The following is a 19,138-nucleotide window of genomic DNA, read 5'->3' as shown; positions in this document are numbered from 1 at the left end:
TACACAGACATATAAAAACATGTATCTCTTGATAGGAAATTGTGTCAAAAGAAGAATGTAAATTCTCAGAAATGGAAGGGAGAAATTTGTGACAGAATATGAAATAACTTTATATAAAATAAAGAGATGTTCAATGAACGAGGTTCTAAAATAACAATTTATGCATAAAGAAACACATATGTAAGAGTAAGCTCTCAAGTCATTACTTATCTTTCTTGGTTAAACTTTTTTTTTCCCCCTAAATGCCAGTCTAGTCATTAAACTAATATTGGAAGTGATGGAGAAAGTAACCACCATGAGAGCTGGGACCATGTCTGTTCTGAGTACCACTGTGTCTCCAGCATCTAGAACAGTACTTCTTAATATTAGATACATAATAGACAGCTGTTTGGACTTCCCTGGTGGATCAGACGGTAAAGCGTCTGTCTACAATGTGGGAGACCCAGGTTTGAGACCTGGGTTGGGAAGATCCCCTGGAGAAGGAAATGGCAATCCACTCCAGTACTATTGCCTAGAAAATCCCATGGACAGAGGAGCCTGGTAGGCTACAGTCTATAGGGTCGCAAAGAGTCGGACACGACTGAGCGACTTCACTTTCACTTTCAGACAGCTGTTTAATGAGTACTTGGATGGATGGCTGGATAGATGAATGGACAGATGCGTGGATGCATCGATGCATGGATGGTTGAAGCTAAAATTAGAGACTTAAGAACTTTTTTGAGAAAAGAAAGTCAAGTGCATATTTATTAAATGCCTTCTATGTGTCAAATCTTTAGGTATAAATTTGTTTAGTTTCGAAATTAAGTAAAAATAATGGATTTAATGTTTTTTTCTCGAAAAGTTGATTAAGAACACATATTTAATCACATATTATGATGTGGGCAATATAGCTAAGAAGTAACTCTCCAAATAACTTGCTTTTTCCATCTGGTAATGGCATTCAGCCCTTTTACATTAGCACTCTTTTGTTATATTTATATTGTATATTCATGTATAGAGTCTCGTTTGTGCATATCCATTTGAAAAGACCTCTAGTTTCTTGGCACCTTTGAAGATACTCTTTAAAAATTTTAAGTTTATTTTTGTACATCTTAATATACTTTGAATCTAGAAATACCAGGATCCTGTAGTTTCTTTTGAAATGTGTTCTGGCTTACTTTTTTCATAAAGAAAACTTAGAGTATGGTATTTCTAAGTCAAAATTTAGCTCATATTGCAATGGTTGTGACTTTTCAAGGAGTAATTGACACCAATTTTCCAAAGCTATATCTGAAATGATTGGAATTTTAGAGCTCTGAAATAAGACAAATCTTTGTTTTTTTATTTCTTCATTCACTTTTTTTGTCTATGCTACTTTGGGTATATTAGTTAACTTTAGTTTCTTCATCTATAAAATGGAGATAATAGCACTTAATGAGTTGATGTGACTAGGACATGATATAAGACCTATAAAAATTTCACACATAGAAAACCCTAAATAAATATGAGTTAATATAGTTATTAGAAATAGTTAACATCCACTTAGAAAGTTTTGACTTGGATAAGGATGCTAAATATGAAAAGCATTTTAGTGCCTATTTTCAAGACCCTGATCTCAATTCATATCATGTCTGTAGTCCTAACTGTACCTACAGATGGCTATAGGTACATAGTCTGCTGTGTTTGTTTGAAGTGAACATTAAGAACATTGTAACTAACATAAGACCTCGTTGTCACCAGCAAAGATGACTCAAGAAAGTATTTATTCTTTATAAATTAATTAATCCTTTTGTTTTCCATTTTTACAGGCAAATATTTACATGGATATTAAAGTGTATCTTGGCAGGCTTGTCAAATTCAAGCATGGTACTTTGGCTGTACCATTTCTGCAACCGCTCACCCTTTCATTTAAAAATAATAACAGACCAGTCACGAAAGCAGTCACCTCTAACTTCTGAATCCTCAAAGGCCATTTCTCAGATGCTTTGTAGGAAGGGCAGCTGTTATCATAGTGATTTCACGAGGGCACATATTCCTCCTTTACATTTTGAGAGTGGAAAATTCATATTTATAAAAGACCTCAAACGTGAAACTATATTGTAACTCAATTGTAGATTGAAATGGTATCAAGTAATTCTCTCATCTAAACTTTGGTAATACATGTTATTCCTTTAGAAATAGAGAAATTCCTCCATTCTCCAGGGAATCTTCCCAACCCAGGGATCAAACCTGACTCTCTCACATTGCAGGCAAATTCTTTGCAATTTGAGTCACCAGGGAGCTATCAGTAATTTTATTATGGCCTCCCTAATTACCTCATTTTAATTTGATTAACTTTTTATTATTATTTTTTTTATTAAAGACCAGACTTCAAATACAGTCACATTCTAATATACTGAGAGTTAAGATTTCAACATACAGGCTAAAGGAGCTATCATTCAGACCATAACAGGCAATCTGACAGAAGTCTACAACTTTATGTACTGTGCAGCACCAGTTTTAATTTATCAACTCTAATACCAGATATATATTTCCTTGTGTATTATTTGCTTGCATTCCTAAACTACACAAAGTATTTATAACTTTTTTATAACAACTAAAAATAATATGTTGAAGACATTGATCATCTTTTGAAGATCTTCAGCTTTTGAGCATTTAGCAGAAATTTTGTGCTGTATTTCAGGAGAGAAATTAAAACTAGATAAGTTGTGCAAGGTCAATAATTAATGGAGACAAGTCAAATTAAACTGCAGCACCTAAAGTAAAACACTGGGCTGTATTGTCCTAACCGATTTGTTCTCTATGGAGAAAAATATACATCACATGTAAATAAAAATAAATACTGCAATGCTTTGATTCATGTGTAGTCTCAGATGTATAAAAGTACTGACAGTATTTTTAATTGAAGTATATTTGATTTAATGGGACGACCCAGAGGGATGGTATGGAGAGGGAGGAGGGAGAAGGGTTCAGGATGGGGAACACATGTATACCTGTGGCGGATTCATTTCGATATTTGGCAAAACCAATACAATATTGTAAAGTTTAAAAATAAAATAAAATTTAAAAAATGATATTATATTAGTTTCAGGCTTGTGACATAATGGCAATATTTTTAGTACATTATCCTCCATTTAAAATTACTATAAAATATGGGCTATATACTTGGTGCTGTGTTCTTGTAACATTTATTTATACATAGTAGTTTGTGACTCTCAATCTCCTATTCCTATCTTTCCCCTGTTACTTCCCCTCTCCCCCGTAGTTTATTTTCTGTCTGTGAGTCTGTTCCTGTTTTCTTATGTTAATGTGTTTGTTTTATGTTTTATAATCCATATATAAATTATAACATATAGTATTTGTTTTATCTAACTTATTTTGCTTAGCATAACACCCTCTAGGTCCATCCATGTCTTTGCAAATACCAAATTTCATTCTTTTTTATGGCTGAGTAATATTCCTTTGTGTGTCTGTATGTGTATATGTGTATGTGTGTGTGCAGATGTATATAGATGTGTATATGTGTGTGTGCACATGTATATATATAGATACATACATGTGTGTACATATACCACACATTCTTTATCCATTTATCTGTTGATGGACACTAGACACTTAGATTTCTTCCATGTCTAGGTGACTGTAACTCATACTTTCATGGACACTGGGGTGCATGTATCTTTTCAAAATAGTGTTTGTGTTTTCTTCAGATATATACCCAGGAGTGGAAATCCTTGATCATATGGTAGTTACATTTTTACTTTTTTGAGGAACCTCCTTAGCGTTTTACGTAGTGGTTCCTCAAGTTGACACACCTTTCAGCATTACGTGAGTTCCTTTTTCTCCACATCTTCACCAACATGTGTTATTGGTAGACTTTTTGATGATAGTCATTCTGACAAGTGTGAAATAATATATCATTGTGGTTTTGATTTGCATTTCTCTGTTGATTAGCAATGTTGAGCATCTCTTTATGTGCCTATTGGCCATCTTTATACCTTCTTTGGAAAAATGCCTATTCAGGTCTTCTACTGTATTTTTAAAAATTGAGTTGTTTATTAGTTACTGAGCTGCATGAGATCTTTAATATTACAAATAGTAAATTCTTATCAGTCATATAATTTGCAAATATTTTCTTCAATTAAGTAGGTTGTCTTTTTGTTTAAGTTTTATTTTTATTTTCAAAGTCTTTTAAGTGTAGTTAGGTCCCATTTGTTCATTTTTGCTTTGGTTCACTTTGCCTTAGGTGACATACCCAAATTATTGCTATGATTTATGTCAAAGATTTATATTCTGCCTATAATTTCCTATAGGAATTTTATGGTTTCTGGTCCTATATTTACCACCACCAGTTACTGAAGAGATTATCTTTTCTCCATTGTATGGTTTTGTCTCCTTTTGTGTAGTATGGAAATTCAGAATTCTTCCAGTACATGAAGAAGTGGCTCAGCTATAAGGAATTCACCTGTAATTCAGAAGATGCAGGAGATGTGAGTTTAATCCTTGGATTTGGAAGATCCCCTGAGGGGAAAATGGCAATCCACTGTAGTATTCTTGCTGCAAAAAAAATCCCATGGATGGAGGAGCCTGGTGGGCTACAGTTCATGGGGTCACAAAGAGTTCAACAGGACTGACATCCTTCTATTTCTTAGTATCATCTTCAACTCCCTTCATCAGTGAAGAGTGTGTCTCACTGTGTCTTAGAGCTTCATCAGTATCTTAGAGTTTTCACATTATATGTTTTTTCCCTCTCCTGTTAAGTTTGTTTCTAGAAATTCTTCTATTTTTGATAAAATTGTAAATATGATTGTTTTCTTGTTTCCTCTTTCTCATAGTTCATTTTTGTTATATAAAAAACAACAAATTTATGTATATTAATTTTGTATCCTGAAACTTAACTGATTTTGTTTATTCTAATAGTTTTTTTGGGGGGAGGGATGCTGAGACTTTAAGATTTTCTATATATAATAACATGCCATATTCAAATAATAGTTACAAATGCCAGTTTTACTTCTTACTTTTCTTCTCTCAATTTGGATGCCTTTGACTTCCGATTGCTGTGGCTAGTATACTTCCAATACTGTGTTAAATAGGAGTGGTGAGAATAATAGTCTTTGTCTTTTTCCTGATTTTAGAGGAGAAATTTTAGCTTTTCCCTGTTGAGTATGATGTTAGTAGTGGGTTTTCTCAAATGGCTTTTATTATGTTTCCTCTGTACTAACATTAATGAGAGTTCTTATCATGAACAAATGTTGAATTTTGTCAAATGCTTTTTCAGTGTCTATTGAGATGATGGTGTAACTTTTTTCTTCCTTCCTTTTGTTAATGTGGTGTGTCATATTGATTGAGTTGCAATGTTAAATCATCCTCGCCTCCCTGAAATAAATCCCACCTTATCTAAGTGATCCTTTTTATGCATTGTTGGATTTGGTTTTTCAATATATTGTCGAAAAACTGTTTGTCTTTATTCACTAGAGATACTTACCTGTAATTTTATTATTTGTAGTGTCTTTGCTTTTTCTATTGGAGTAATGGAAGGAGTTTGAAAGTGTTTATCTTCTATATTTTTTGAAAGGTTTGGGAAGGATAGGTGTTGACTGTTCTGTACTTGTTTGGTGGAATTCTCTCATGAAGCCTTTGGTTCCTATACTTATCTTTATTTGTCGTTTTTGATTACTGATTCAATTTCATTACTAGTGATCATTCTGTTTAGACTTTCTATTTCTGCACAATTTAGTCTTAGAAGATTATCTATTTCTAGGAATTTTTACTTTATTCTAGGTTGTCCAGTTTGTTAACTTTATTGATAGTAATCCAATATCATCCTCTATATTTCCATGATGTTCTTTGCAATTTTTTGTTGTTCATTTCTGATTTTATTAGTTGAGCTCTTTTTTTTTTTTTTTTTCCTTATGAGGCTTGCCAAAGTTTCATCACTTTTATTTTTACCAATAGTGGAAGTCACTCAGTCATGTCCAACTCTTTGTGGCCCAAAGAATTCTCCAGATCAGAATACTGGAGAGGGTAGCCATTCCCTTCTCCAAGGGACCTTTCCAGTCCAGGGATCAAACCCAGGGCTCCCACATTTCAGGTGGATTCTTTACCAACTTAGCCACCAGGGAAGCGCAAGAATACTGGAGTGGATAGCCTATCCCTTCTCCTGCAGATCTTCCCGACCCAGAAATTGAACTGGGGTCTCCTGCATTGCAGGTGGATTCTTTACCAGTTGAGCTACCAGGGAAGACCACCTCCTCTGAATTTTATTGATTTTTCTATAAGTTTTTAAAATCTCTTTCATTTTTTTTCAGCTCTAATCTTTATTATATCCTTCCTTCTACTATTTTTGGCTTTGCCTATTCTTTTTCTTTTACTTTAGATATATTAGATTGTTAATTTGAGATAATTCATGTTTCTTGAGGAAGACCTGCTTTGTTATAAACTTTCTTCTCACAGCTAATTTTGTTGCATTCTGTAGATATTGGAATGTTGTGTCCACTTTCATTTGTCTCAACATTTTTTTTTAAGTTTCCTCTTTGATGTCATCATTGACTCGCTGGTTATTTAATAGTATGTTGCTTAGCCATTGTGTTTATTTTTTTCCCTCTTGCAATTGCTTTCTAGTTTCACACTTTTGTGGTTGAAAAAGATACTTGATATGATTTCAATCTTATATTTAAAGTAGATTGCTTAGTTGCCTAATGTGATCTGTGCTGGAGAAGGTTTCTTGTTCAATTGAAAGTAATGTTTTTTCTGCTATTTTAGGTGGAATGTTCTCTGTATATAGATCTATTAACTTTTTATGATAGAGTGTGTAATTAAGTCCAATGTTCCCTTATTGTTTTTTGGTCTGGATAATCTATCCATTGATGTAGGTCAGCCCTACTATTATTTTATTATAAATACTATAAAATCTCTATTCAAGTCTTTATATTTTCTTTATTTAGGTTCTGTGTTAGGTGTATAAATATTTACAAGTGTTATACTTCTTGTTAGATTGAACCCTTATCATTATGTAATGTCCCTATTTGTCTCTTGTTAGAGTCTTTGTTTTAAATTGTATTTTGTCTAATATAAATATTGTTATTCTAGCTCTCTTTTTGATTCCCTTTGCATGAGATATCTCTTGTCTATATTTTCACTTTTGTGTGTATTTATATATATTTAGATCTGAAATGGGTTTTGTATAAGCTGGTCATATCTGAGCACTTCCTTGTGGGGGTGGAATTGTTGGTTAGTATTTTTTTTTTTTCTTTTTTCCCTCCATTCAGCCACCTTATGTCTTTTGACTGGGGGCATTTAATCTATTTACATTTAACATAACTTTTGATAGGTATGCTTTTTGCCATTTGGTTGTTTTCTGATTGATTTTATACTTCTTCTCTGTTCCTTTATCCTTCTCTTATCCTATTCCCTTGCAGTATGATGATTTTCTTTAGTGGTATATTTGCATTTTTAAAAATTTTATGTTTTGTGTATGTAGTGTAGGATTTTGGTTTTAGTTTGCTATGATGTTCATGTGAAATCCCTTCAAGAGTTGAATCTTGGTTCCCCATAGTCCTCCTGCTCTTCCAGATGTAAGTTCTGCTTATTTTTAAAGTCAGTATTATGGAGTTTTATCTTCCCAGTGCAAGCCCAGCCTAGAAAGCTTTATGTGGGGATCAGATCCCTTGCTTCTCAGGGGCAACCTTCATGGTTGTGATATACCACTACTTCTGCGTGGCCACTGGAGAAGGAAATGGCAGCCCACTCCAGTATTCTTGCCTGGAGAATCCTGTGGATGGAGGAGCCTGGTGGGCTGCTGTCCATAGGGTCACACAGAGTCGGACACGACTGAGGCGACTTAGCATGCATACATGCATGGCCACACCGAGAGTGAGAGTTCTGATCAGACCACATCTGCCCGACCTATATCTCAATGTGTCCTTTTCTCTATATCCTTAGTTGTGGAAGACCTGTTCTGCTAGCCTTCAGGTAGTTTTGAGAGATAATTGTTGTGTATATAGTTGTAGTTTCAGTGGGTCCACAAAAAGGAGCAAACTCAGGATCTTCCCAGTCCACACCTTGGTCCAGAAACAATAAGTCTCAATAGTTTTGTACATTTTACATAATTATAAAAGAATATTAAAATGGCAGTTTGGAATACTTGTGTATGATATCTAATTGGATGTGAGTACATTAGAGACACTAGAGTAGAAGTTAAGAATTCAGAACTATTTTGACTTGCTACAGAAAGTCTTAACAAAAAATGGTGTTATCTTCAAAGATGCTTATAGTAAAGAAAAATAACAAGGGTTTGGTATATAATTTGAATAGGAAAAAAAATCTAGAAAACAACATTTTATGCATTTAGCCAAGAATGTATTATTATTTTTAATGTGTGCAAAATTGTCCCTAACCCCTGATTAAATATTCAAAAATTGTGAGGTACTGCAATCACCTGAATTTTAAGGTAAATGAATATTTAAGGAACTATTCACTATTCTCACTAAGTACCAAATTAAAGAAAATCAACTATGATTAAAGAATAGGGAATTATTTCAAATAAAAAAAGGAACAGTGGTTATAAGAATTGTGAAATGCAATAGAGATTTAGAAACAATAAAGATTGATTTTTCTGGAATCATCTGAAGGTAAATGGAAAGCCCAGTGAATCAGTACAATCTCTTCTAATTTTTGGTTGAATGACAACCATATCCTGAAAAGTGTATAACTGCAGTTTTCACATTTTTTTCTTTAAGTATTTTGTAAGAGAAAATGGTTATAAATTTATGTCCATCAGAACAAACCATGCATTTCCCCCCCTAGGTTTACTGCTAATATGGTATGAGAAGTTGGTCAAATTTCTTTCATTTTTCCATTTCTTTTTATTTCCATCATCCAGTGGCGTGGATATCAATTTGTTCCTTGGATTAGATGTGTTTTGAAGCATGTAAGGGTTTAATGATTGTCAGTAGTATTCACTCGAACAAAGTCTCTGTGGAGGCATACACTGACAATGAAAGTCAGTTTTAGTCAGCAGCAGCTTACACAAGGAGCGGGATAACTGTGGGTGAATATTGGTAGGCATTCAGTCTTCAGTTGACAGAATAGGCAGTTTCCTAAGGCTAAACATAACTGAACCAGAACCAGAGCCTGAGTTTTCTCTTTTCTGATGCATTCTAATGATTTCTATTTAGAGTTGTGGTCCTTGGACACAGTCATGATTGTGTTGTTCAAATAATGTGTTTTTTTTTTTTTAATTATCAGAAATGTCATTGAATCATTTTTAGTGAAAAACAATATCTAAAAAGACCTTAAGCATTGCATTCTACTTTTTAATTCAACAGCCATCTGTTCAGTGCCAGGGTCTGTTCTAATGGCCATAGCATACACAGAAACAATATAAGGAACCAATTCTGTAATTTAGGAATAAATCAGAAGTTGAAGAGGTAAGATATAAAAATACCAAAGGCCACATGAAAAAGAAATTAGGAGCAATGGTTTTTATTTTGTCTTCAATTCTGATTGTCCACAGATAGTTCATCTGCCTTAGCTATTAACAAAGATAACATTACTTATAATAGTTAGCATTTGTTGAACTCTTACAGACATGTCCCTTATATCTTCTATTCTTTATAACACCTTTATAAGAGAGGTATTTGCTATTTACTTTTTAAGATGAAGAAACTGAGGCTCAGATAGGATAAACAACTTGGTCAAGACCACAAAGCTGGAAGGCACAGCCCAGCTTTGCCTGGCAGTTGAGCTCACATTTCTTACCATATGTTTAACTCTCTCTCTATATATATATACATTTATATATAAATATATATGTATATATATGTACATATGTAAGATATGTATATATATGTGTGTGTGTCTGTGTGTCTGTGTGTGTGTGTGTGTGTATATATATATATAAAAATACTGGGGAGGTTGTTAGATAAGTCCATATGTTTCAAAATAGTCTTTATTATTTAAATAGTTTTTAGAAAGTAAAAGGCCCATGCTATTCACATTCTTTCTAGTGGCTGAAAGGAGAGGAACAGTGGATAACTAACATGATTATTTGACCTTATCAGATATTGTGAGCTTAATTGGCACTTAGATATCTCTTGACTTTTCACCCACATTGCCTAGTGACCTGACAATATTAACTCAAAACTATGTTACTGGTGGGCTGCAGTCCATGGGGTTGCTAAGAGTCGGACACGACTGAGCGACTGACTTCACTTTCACTTTTCACTTTCATGCATTGGAGGAGGAAATGGCAACCCACTCCAGTGTTCTTGCCTGGAGAATCCCAGGGATGGCGGAGCCTGGTGGGCTGCCGTCTATGGGGTCGCACAGAGTCAGACACGACTGAAGCGACTTAGCAGCAGCAGCAGCATGTTACTGGCTGTTTTTCAGCATTAAGCAACCTTACCATTACTAAGTCTCTTCTTATAATTTTATTTGCAATCAATATGCCTTGTAGCCCATGTCGTCAGCAGTGGAGTTTCCTACTGAGATGTTTCAAGATATTTGTTCATGGCAGGGTATTAAGAGTACCTACAAGAATGTGACTATAAATTCCATAAAACAAACAGAAACAAAACAAAACAAAAAAAAAAGAAGCTAGGACAAATTCAAGCCATATTTGTGGCTTTTAAATGTAACATTTTATATTCATTTCCTATAATTCTTTAAAAATTACTTGGTTCCATGAGACCCTCCGGATATAAAAGGCTAGAGCAATAAATTTTTGACTGAGGGATTTTCTATAATCTTTCTTCTAATATTTACATAATTAGCTGGCTAGGGAGAAGGGATGTTTGGGATGAGGTGAATAGCATCTCTACCATCATTATTATCAGAAAATTTGTCATGAATAAATTAGATATCACCTACTCATGGGTGGCTTTGTTCAAAATGGTTTGAACATATGGTTTCTCAACATGAACATACCATGATACCCCAGTATTCCCATAGCAGAATAATTATTTGTTAAGCTAATGTTTAAGTTACATGTATTATTTTGCAAGACCAGAGTGTAATAAATAAGCAGCATGGATAATGAAAGAGATTCATTTTAGACATAAAAATCTCAATTAAATCAGTAAATCCCTTCAGTCCCAGAATCTGGTCAAAGGAGTAACTGTTGTTTTTAACCTGACTTTTCATGAAGATAATAAAAACGTTTCTAAGAATAATTACATACATTAAATAATATGTGAATGCAAAGATGTTCTTAGTTATATCTTACTTTCTCATTTGGCTAAAGGCACTTGGAGCACCCTCTTCTATGATTAGTTGATCTTTATATGGTCACTGTTGTTCTTTGCTCATATCTATAACACTTTTTATACTAGAGTCTTCATTATTTGTAGGTTATTTGTAGCCTCTGCTAATGTGTGGCCAAAAAGCCCATGCCAAGTGGTACATCTTTTTCAGTTAATAACTACAAAGAGTTTATCCCTCTAATAAACACTGCAGAATTTCTGCTGACATTGTGTCTTTGCTCATAAACCTCTTCTTTTTCCTGAGTGTGCTTCACCTGTGTTTTCTCTAATAATCCCATCCCTGTGACCTTCTATCCTATGATAAGCCAATAGATTTTTACTAAAAAAGAGCCACTTCCTAGGTGAAGTTAGAGCTAATCATGAGTTTGTTAGGAAGAATGATGGATATTATAACACGTTTTAGCCAAAGGATTAATAATATTGATTATACCCTATACTCCAACTTTTATCATAGTGCCATCATCACTGTAACCCAGAGTACTTGATAATTATTATATACAAGCTAAAAATAAATTGTTTTTATAATGAATGAAATAATTTTACTTTTGGACAAAATGATGTTAAAAAGAGTTTGTGATCTCTATTTTAAGAATGCAAACAAATATTAGCTCAATCATTTTTAACAGTGGTTGGAGGAGAACTCATAGGGCTCTGCAGCTATACAATGTCAGACAGGTATAGTTTTAAAGCATGCTGTAGCATGCAAGCAATGCATGCCTCTGCTGATCTTTAACCCCTCTTTTCCATTCATCTCTTCGATCCAAAATGCTCAGTGTCTCAGGAATTCCTGTTGTGGCTCAGAGTTCCCGATTTGATGCCAGACATGAGTAGTTTCATGTTTCTCTTGCCACTTTGTCACCACCTCTCTCTGTTTGCATTATACTTGTCATGGTGACCAGTGGTAGTGTGTTTATCCTTTGGGCCTGGAATAAGAATATAAATGAGGACTTACTTGTTGTGTGGCTTATTATTTACTTATAAATCAAGCAACTATTATTCAATCAAATGAATTCTATCTCCCATTTTGACAAATATATCTTTATAACAACCTGAAAAGCCAAGTGAAATGTTAGAATTTTTGGACTCCTCAGGATTATGGTCGTATATAGAGAGATGGCCTTCAGCTTGTAGCCCTTACATCACTTAGTTCTATCCATATTCTGAGAGGCCTTGCACAGAAGTGAATGGACACTCTGGCCCACACATCCGGGATCTATACTCCCCCTTAAACATTTAATTAAACACACTCCCCCTTAAAGATCTGCCCCTGGACCACCCCTTCCTTCCTTGGTGCACTCACATTGGTGGCACAGTCTGTTGTCTGTGGACAGAACACAGCTGGGAAAGATGATATCACTGACCCTAAATAAATATTTGGTGAGGAGTGGGCTTTTGAGGAATGAAATTCTGGGTTCACAGAGGTTTGCAGCATGATCTGTCTAGAAGAGAAGATTGCAGGCTACAGATGGGTATCCTCTGACTCTTCAGACTACCTAGTGGTGAAGGTATGGCCAGTGAAGAGACACAGTGTTTAACAAACATTTGTCGATCTCTTACTGAGTAACAGTACTGATCTTGTTATATGGGACACAGGAGTGAGCAAATTAAATGGTTGTACTAGTAGTGCCTATATTCTGGGAAAAGGCGAGAAAGACTATAAATATTAAATGTGGTATATATATAAAGTATACAGTATGTTAGGGAGTGAAAAAGATGAAAGTGGGTAAAAGTGGGAGGGTCACCATATTAAATAGGTCAATCAGAGGTGATCTCAACTGAGAAAGTGAAACTTGAGCAGAAACCTGATGGCAGTGAGAAAATCAGCAAAGAAGATATCAAGAAGGAGTGAAACTCAGGCTCTTAAAATTGCACTGATCACTTTGAGGTAGGACCATGCTCAGCATACTGAAAGAACAACAAAAAGACCAGCAAAACTGGAAAGAGTGAGCAAGGTGTTAAAGTTAAAAAGAGAAGTCAGAAAAAGAATGATGAACAGATCATATAGTACAGAGTTGTCCATTAGAAATGCAATGAGAGGCATAAAAATGTAATTTTTAATTTCCATGTAGCCACAACATACAGGTACAAATAAACAGGTAAATTCAGCTTTAATAATGCAGCTAATATAAATCAATTTATCTAAAATGTTTTCATTTCAACATGTAATCTTTGAAATCCATAATATGTTTTACACTGACAGCATATCTCATTTCATACTAACCATATTTCAGTTGTTGAGTGGACATCTATGACTAGTGGTTTCTCTATGGGAAAACACAAATAGAGGTTTTGACTCATTTGACTCACAGAATTTTATTACTGTGAGTGACTTGGGAGACATTTCAGTTTTAAGAAGTGTCATGACTCGATTTATGTTTTTAAAATATCAGGGCTAGGCTTTACTGAGAATACACCAGAAGGCACCAAGAGCAGAGACGATTATAGTGATCTTGATAAAGAATGATGGTAGCTCAGAGGATACCAGTGGATGTCATACATGCTTGGATCCTTAATCCTTTTAAAGATAGATGTGAATGGGAATTCAAGAGTACCCCAAGACTTTGGCCTGAATAATAGGAAGGATGAATTGACATCAGCTAAGGTGACAAAGGCTGTTGGTAGGATGTGGAAGGTTGACAGACATTAAGCTTTGTGTATGTGTATCTGAGAAGTCTGTGAGGCATCCAAGTGAAGATGCAGAGTAGGCAGTTGGATATGAATCTGGAGTTCAGGAGTTTGGAGGTAATAATAGTTTGGAAGACAAGCGGGTAAGAGTAGACAGGGAAAAACAGAGGACCAAAGCCTGAAGATGGGACATCTGACATAAAGAGATCTAAAAATAGTCTGAAATTGGCATTAAATAATATCACATTTGTTCACACTTCTGAATTATATATTTTTTAAAATATAAGACCCATATTTATTACTGTTCTTATATGCATTTGGGACTTCCCTTGTGGCTCAGTGGGTAAAGAATCTGCCTGCAATGTGTGAGACCTGGGTTTGACCCCTGGGTTGGGAAGATCTCCTGGAGAAGGGAACAGCTACCTACTCCAGTATTCTGGCCTGGAGAATTCCATGGACTGTATAGTCCATGAGGTTGCAAAGAGTTGGACATGACTTTTATTTATATGTATTTTATCAAAAACTATAGCTTTAGATGAAGCCTAAAGTCTTTTTGTGAGTTTTTTTTTTTTGCTTTAAAATATCTCACAAACCTTCAAATAATTAACTTATAGACAACTACATTTAAACAGCATACAGTTAAAATAAAAATTGTTTTAATAATTAAATTAGAAACCATAATCAGTATCTAATGCAAATTGTGTGTATCTAATGCATATATGTACAATATGAATTATATATGTATATAGTCAGAAATATATTGATATAAGACAATTGTTCTTTGATTTCTATAAAATTAAACAATAATATAGCAGCTTGAAATCTGTCCACAGTCTACAAATTAATGCAACTTTATTTTGTGATAAGTTTACCAGTTTATTTTTAAAATATAAGGATTGATAGTTATGTGTTCTTATCTAATTTTGGTCTGTCAGAGAATGAGATCTTTATTCTTTTAATTATATTCAGATCTCAGACATGAAGAGTACTTCATACAATAAAATTCAGTAAATTATTTTTACTGTAAACACATTCTTGACTTAAAAATAAAATGCAACCCTCTCTTCAAATGAAATTCTAACCCTTGTGATCTTGTGTGTCAAGGCAATTATTTATAATATGGTATGGAAATTAGTATATTCAATTAAAAGCTGAAAGTTAGAATTAAATAACTCAATTTTATCTACTTGACTATGTAAACATACTGACAGTTTTAAATTGTTTGACACAGGCCATCGTTTGTGTCTTTTCAGTCTATACGAGAAGTCACAGGCTACGTGTTGGTGGCTCTTAATCAGTTTCGCTATCTGCCTCTGGAGAACTTACGCATTATCCGTGGGACAAAGCTTTATGAGGATCGATATGCCTTGGCAATATTTTTAAACTACAGAAAAGATGGAAACTTTGGACTTCAAGAACTTGGACTGAAGAACTTGACTGGTAAGGAAAACATACAAAACAGCAAATATACATGTATTATCAATATAGTGTGATAGACACACACAAATGTGTACATGGTTTCTGCAGCATGTATTACATTGAGGAACTTTATAAAGCATTGAAATACATATTAATACTACTTATTCATTTTGTGAGAAATGATGCTCTACATTGCCCCAGTTTTATGTACAGATATTGTAAATGCAATCTGAAGGATAGCATATGACTGTATCTCATCTGAGCAGAAGTACACGCTAAGGAAATGCTCAGTGACTGAAAACAGATATGAAGCAGGTTTAAGAATGCTCTGCTCAGTAGTCTCAGGTGAATAGTGGACCATATCATCAAATCTCTGCAATAACATCCTAACTCTCACTTTCGTTAAAGCTCAGTAAATACACAGACTATTATATCTTGTTCCATTAATCTAGCTTTTCGTACAATCTCTTATTTTTGGAAAACATATCTAATGTTATGTTTTTAACATTAATCAAAACATTAATACAGTTTTGATTTCTTTTACTGAGCAACTCACTAAGTGCCATAAGGAGTTCTTCCTCAGAAAGCTTTAATCATCAGTGATTTTTTTCCCCCTAAGATTGGAATTAGGTATCATCTTGCTACAAATAATTCTGTGCAGGACTCTGTGTTATAAGCTGGCTTTTGCAATTCCATTGATGTCTTTTCAGTTCATGTAGTTCAGAGTTCATAAAGCCTATGGTGGAAGCTATTGGTACAAGAATTTTAATCATGAATTTTATTACATGTTCCTGGAACCAAAAATGTGCTAATTAGTAATTACATCAGAGTGGGAGAAAGGCGTTTGAACTATTAATTTAACCTGAATTAATAAAATGCAAAATTAATATATTTTTTGTGTGTCTTTGAGTCCACAAAGTGGCCATGTTTCTTGATACTGGAATTTGAAATATTTTAGAAGTATTGCCTTAAAATATTAAGAAACAAATAAGATTAATATTGTCAGGTTATTAAAATTATGTATTTATATATTTGCAGAAGACATAAAATATATAATTTTAAGTTAGAAGTAGCTTGATAGTTATACAGATGTGAACTAAAATTGGAGTATCTTAGATGAAGGAAGGAGTGATGATTATGTTATTTATTTTGGACATGATTGCTATAGACTTCATGACATAATGGTAAATGCAAATTGTCCAGAATTTATATCCTTCATCAACATTTTTACCTTTTTTTTAGTTCAAAATACTTTCTTTACTGAAGAGCAGGGTATTTGACTAAATTGCTACTTGCATGGAAATAATGATAGGAGGAAGAATTTTGGAAATAGAGAAAAATTGAATGATTGAAATTAGGAATCCAAAAATAACATGATCCAATTAAAACTTGCCAAAAGCACATTGTGTTTTCTTCTTGCTTTTCCTCTGATTATATTAAAGAAAAATTGAATAAATTTATTTTCAAAATCTTATAACATATGATTATGTTATTATTCCACAATATATGCTATTTGAAGAATCTTCTCACAAAGAAAATTAGTCTTTAAAGAGTTATTCATTTCCACATTTACTTAACCTCAATACTATTAAAATATAAAAAAGGAATTATTTAGTCACAGTTATGCAACATTTGAGTATATCTTTTCTGTTAGCTTCCACCATGTCTTGTTATTGTGACTGTTGTCTTACTTATGATTGACTAGTTTCATATCAAAATATAGCATTATTATCTTAAAAATATTATTCCCTAAATTGCCAGAAAACCTTATAATATTTTCCTGTGTAGCAGTAAAGATGGAAAATTAATAAATGAGTAAAATAATTATTTGAAATGTTTAGAAAAGGTAAGTATTTATTCAACAGTTATTATTAATTTCTTATTTGAATATGAATTAATGAAAAGTACAGTAAAATAAATGGTGGAAATTTTAGATATTTTGGAAATTTTATATATATATATATAAATAATATGAATGATGACTACATGCCAACACTATTCCATGAGACAGTCTAGAATTATTGATCATATTTTAGGTAATAAGATCAATAGTGTTACTCTTATTTTGAAAATCAGAAGTTTTACAGTAAGTACCACCATGTTTGGGTATAAGAATATACGAGGAAGGACAGGAGACTTGTAACTACTTAACTCTTTATCAGAAAGGAATTGGGATAAAATTTGCTCTACAGTAATATCTTAGAGAATTTAGTCTCCTAAGTAACTTGATCAAACTAGTAAGCAAACATTGTAGTTCACTTTAGGTAAGATTGTTTTTGGGTTTTGGAAAGAGCTTTCTTTTCTTGTTGATATGTTATACAAAAAAAAGAAGATATATAATGTTATATTAAGGGTGGAACTACTGGGGCTAGCCCTAATTTTAGACTCAGGGTTCACATAATGTGAAGGGAAATAGAAAACCTGCTAAGTAGTCCCATACCTCATTGCCTAACTGCAGTAGTGAGTTAAACTTTTAACCCAGTTCTTAAGGGGCCTGTAGTATCAGCATCACCTGGGTATTTGTTCTATAAATTCAGATTCTTGGGCTTCACCTGAGACCTAATGGATGGTAAATTCTGGGGCTCGGGCCCACCAATATGTATATTAAGGACCCCTCCAATATTTCTGATAACTATTAAAGTTTGAGAAACAAAGTTCTAATTAATTAAAGATACTAAGGAATGGTAGCAAAGTATCTGCTTAGCCTCTTCACCCTTACTTGATCCAAATACTTTTCATTCATTTATTATCTCCTGGAGAGAAGAGAAGGAAAAGTACAGATATGTTCATGATTGAATGACAAGAAATATACTTCCGGTTGATATAGGAATGAAAAGAACACGTTAGGAGCCTGGATGGAAGTGAAAGTCATTCAGTCGTGTCTGACTCTTTGTGACCCCATGGACTATACAGTCCATGGAATTCTCCAGCCCAGAATACTGGAGTGGGTAGCCTTTCCCTTCTCCAGGAGATCTTCCCAACCCAGGGATCAAACCAAAGTCTCCTGCATTGCAGGCAGATTCTTTACCAGCTGAGCCACAAAAAAAAAAACCTTGGATGGAAACGTTTGTATAAAAGAGTGCAGAGACAAGCAAGATGCTGGGAATGAACTTTCTTCCATATTACCATTTTGTCTAATATCAATTTTATATAATGGTAAACCATTACAAGGACAATAATAATTTATCATGAATTTTCCTTTTGAGCAAGATTTTCTTTTTGAGCACTTTCAACAAAATAAATAACAAGTACTATGTTATAGCAAATAATTTTGAGATTGACATTTCAAGGCTTTTTGATATATTCATATTTTGTGTTTCTCCTGAAATCTTTTTTTCTGTGTTGACTTTAGAATAATATTTAGAATGATATGCCTTTATAATAGTACGTATGCTCCTGCAAACTCTATCTTTGTGTAAAAGGGATATTTGGTTAACATGAGGACTGTCATATATAAGGGTTAATAGTTGGATACCACTTACATGTATATAAATTAACTCCTCACCTTATGCATTTTTATTAATTTAGCTTGATGCTCACCAGAAGCTATTCCTTGGACGATAAACATTACTACAGATCTCACTTAGCTACTTTTGTTGTGGTTATGACCAAAGACAAGAACCGTACTTAAACGTGTTTTCTGGCTAAACAGAAAGACTTGTCTTCCTCCTGCCACTCACATTTCCCTGGTCCATTATGAATGAGGTGGGGAAGTGCGAAGGGTAAGGCCCCTAGACTAAGCATATGACACACAATCCAAAATGGAGTAAGGAACGTGTCTTGGCAAGCTCTCAGTGCCCTGTTACACTGATCGTCCTTTTCTGGTCAAGAGACAGCACGTACTGCCATCCGTG

At 33.8% G+C, this 19,138-nt stretch overlaps 1 protein-coding gene across 6 annotated transcripts in view; it reads left to right on the top strand.

The window, feature by feature from the left end:
• The window catches only part of ERBB4 (erb-b2 receptor tyrosine kinase 4), a 1,290,018-nt gene that overhangs the window by 694,020 nt on the left and 576,860 nt on the right, over positions 1-19,138 (top strand). For all 6 annotated transcript variants that reach the window (XM_024981511.2, XM_010802290.4, XM_059878936.1 and 3 more), the window contains exon 3: positions 15,119-15,305. In XM_024981511.2, the coding sequence (XP_024837279.1) occupies positions 15,119-15,305 (187 nt within the window). The remainder of the gene's footprint in view (positions 1-15,118; positions 15,306-19,138) is intronic.

The sequence above is a fragment of the Bos taurus genome, chromosome 2 (assembly GCF_002263795.3).
Source record: "Bos taurus isolate L1 Dominette 01449 registration number 42190680 breed Hereford chromosome 2, ARS-UCD2.0, whole genome shotgun sequence".
Lineage (NCBI taxonomy): Eukaryota > Metazoa > Chordata > Mammalia > Artiodactyla > Bovidae > Bos > Bos taurus.
The sequence above is the reverse complement of the archived record's forward strand: the minus strand, read 5'-3'. Positions and strand labels throughout refer to the sequence as shown.